The sequence below is a fragment of the Tachysurus vachellii genome, chromosome 6 (genome assembly GCF_030014155.1).
Source record: "Tachysurus vachellii isolate PV-2020 chromosome 6, HZAU_Pvac_v1, whole genome shotgun sequence".
Taxonomy (NCBI): Eukaryota; Metazoa; Chordata; class Actinopteri; order Siluriformes; family Bagridae; genus Tachysurus; species Tachysurus vachellii.
The window spans coordinates 3,097,635-3,100,004 of record NC_083465.1 but is presented as its reverse complement, the minus strand read 5'-3'; the positions used below and the strand labels follow the sequence as shown (position 1 = coordinate 3,100,004).

General features: G+C 43.2%; 1 protein-coding gene across 1 annotated transcript in view; it reads left to right on the top strand.

The window, feature by feature from the left end:
* Positions 1-380: 380 nt before the first annotated feature.
* Positions 381-2,370, top strand: part of maco1b (macoilin 1b) — a 15,695-nt gene continuing 13,705 nt past the window's right edge. Inside the window, exon 1 of the mRNA XM_060871761.1 lies at positions 381-810. Coding sequence (XP_060727744.1) covers positions 731-810 — 80 coding nt within the window. The 5' untranslated portion in view covers positions 381-730. The remainder of the gene's footprint in view (positions 811-2,370) is intronic.

Here is a 2,370-nt window from a genome sequence, read left to right as displayed (position 1 = left end):
TCCGGAAGAGTATGCAGGATAGTAAGAATGATGCTTTGCAAGCACCATTATTAATAATAATAATAATAAGCTTATAAAGGAAATCAGAATGTTGGCTTCTACAAAGCCAACATAAATATTTGTGAAATATTGCTTGAGCGACTATTTACGCCAACAGCGTACGTAGAGACACGTTTCTTACGTAAATAGCGTAGGGTTTACAAACCACGCCTCCATCCTAACTTCATTGGGTATCCAGCACTTAGGACCCGCCTTTGCTGCCATCCGATTGGCTGGTTCTCGCTACCTGATTTGTCCACAAAGAAAAAGATTGGTGGAGCGTTTAAAAAAAAAAAAGGTTGTCAGATATGTGTTTTTTTTTTTTGATGGGCTGTGACAAAAAAAGACAGGCGCTGCTTATATTAGCTCGGCGCGACGTGCACCGCTATAGCTATCAATCAATCAATGTGATCGCGAGCGTCCGACGGAGCTCGGAGGTGATTGGTTCGCGCAGCTGTCCGTTAACTGGCCTGCGCGTGTCTTTGAGGAGAAAAGAGGAGGGTCTTCCAGTGAGGCTTTTTATTTATTTCTTTGTTTCCAGTCGGCTAAAAAATAATAATAATAATAACAATAATAACAGCTAGCTAGCTGGCTAACCCTAGCTAGCTGTATTATTTCTGTGGGACTTCAATGTTGTTCCGCTGGACCGCATCACGCTAGGTATTAAAACGCCTCAGCGAAGGGAAGGAGGATGAAGCGGCGCAATGCGGACTGCAGCAAACTCCGGCGGCCGTTAAAACGGAACCGTATCACCGAGGGCATATACGGCAGGTAGGCGCTAACACTTAGCATCACAGCTACTCGCTAGGCTTCTTTAGCTCCACGGGCTGCGGTGTCATTTCTGACTGCTAGCTCTTATGTGCTCCATTTAGCCTTACGCTAGCTTACCTTGCTAACATTGTTTGGCTAAGTCAATTTTTTTTTTTTTTTTGAGCAACAGTAGCTAGCTGGCGTTATTATTTTTTTCTCCCACCTGTATTTAGGCAAGTCCCCGCCTCCGTGCGCAGGATTGGCTAGAACGACGCTCTTGTTGTAATGCGATTTGACAGCCCGTGCGTACGTGTTGACGTTGCCCAATCAGACCGGCTCTTGGTGTAAAAGGGGGCGGGGTTGTCTCAATATGGATGTGTTAACAAAACGCGTTCTCCGATTTAGCTAGCTAATTTTAATTAGCTCTTGGTAGGCAGGGCTAGGCCCTCATTCCTCACCATCATCCTCATCCTCCTCATCATCCTCCAACGCATACGAATGTATTAATATGTTTAAATTGGCCTGGGTGTAAATATGAACGCACACACAGTACAATAGAAGAGAAATGGTTCTAGAATGTGTCACAACAGTGTGTTCTGCTTCCTTGTCAGTTGCCCCACGTCCAGCTGAAGTGATGCTCTTAAAGAAACCATTTGTCCGAGATATCAAAGAGACATTAAAGCAGAGATGAACTGAACGAGATCACATGATGTCACACAGGACCTCGTTAGTGCACCACACGGGATCCCCCTGAATGAACTGAACATAAACTGAAACCTATTGACCTTTTAACACTAGACACGTTTCCTCCTGCAAGAAGCAATCCTTTAACATCCAGACAGTTCCCATGACTAGATGTTCTCTTGTTCTTTATTATGCACACGAAGGGAGCGGTGTAACGAAGAGTCCAAACGTATCGTGGTGCGAACGTCTCGACCAACCTTCGATGTTGAGAAGGTTTACTGAAAACAGGTTGTTAAGTGAAAACCTGAAGTTATTTCATCAGTCGTGACAAAATAAACGGCGGCGTTTTTAAAAAAAGGAGGATGGTTTGGATGGATGGATGGATGGATGGATGGGTTTGTCTGTCTGCCGTAAACAAACAACTCTGTATGAATGATGTATTAATAAATATTTACCTTGAGCACTCATCACCTACCTGTTATCTGTGCACATGACCTTTTATGGAGGTTTGTGGGCGTCGCTACAAGTGTCAGCTGTTCTTTTGACACAAGACTCTTGAGAGAAGATTTTATTTATTTGTTTAATTTTTTTTATATATATATTTTTAGGTATAAACATCTTAAATTCTGGTGAAAATGAATTCACGTCGACTGCCACGGAATCGTCGAGTTACCATGGAAACCAACATGGCCCTCTTTGACGGATCTCCAAACAAAACCTGGACGTGCCGTTTTGCCGACTGCTTTAAAACAACAACGGCTTTAAAATTGCTTTAAAACGACAACGGCTTTACCGCGTGCCGACACTTTGTGGAAAACGTTAAAGATTAATAAATGTGTCATGTAAATGTGATATGCAAAAACAACACACACACACACCTCGTTCAAAGAAGTCGTC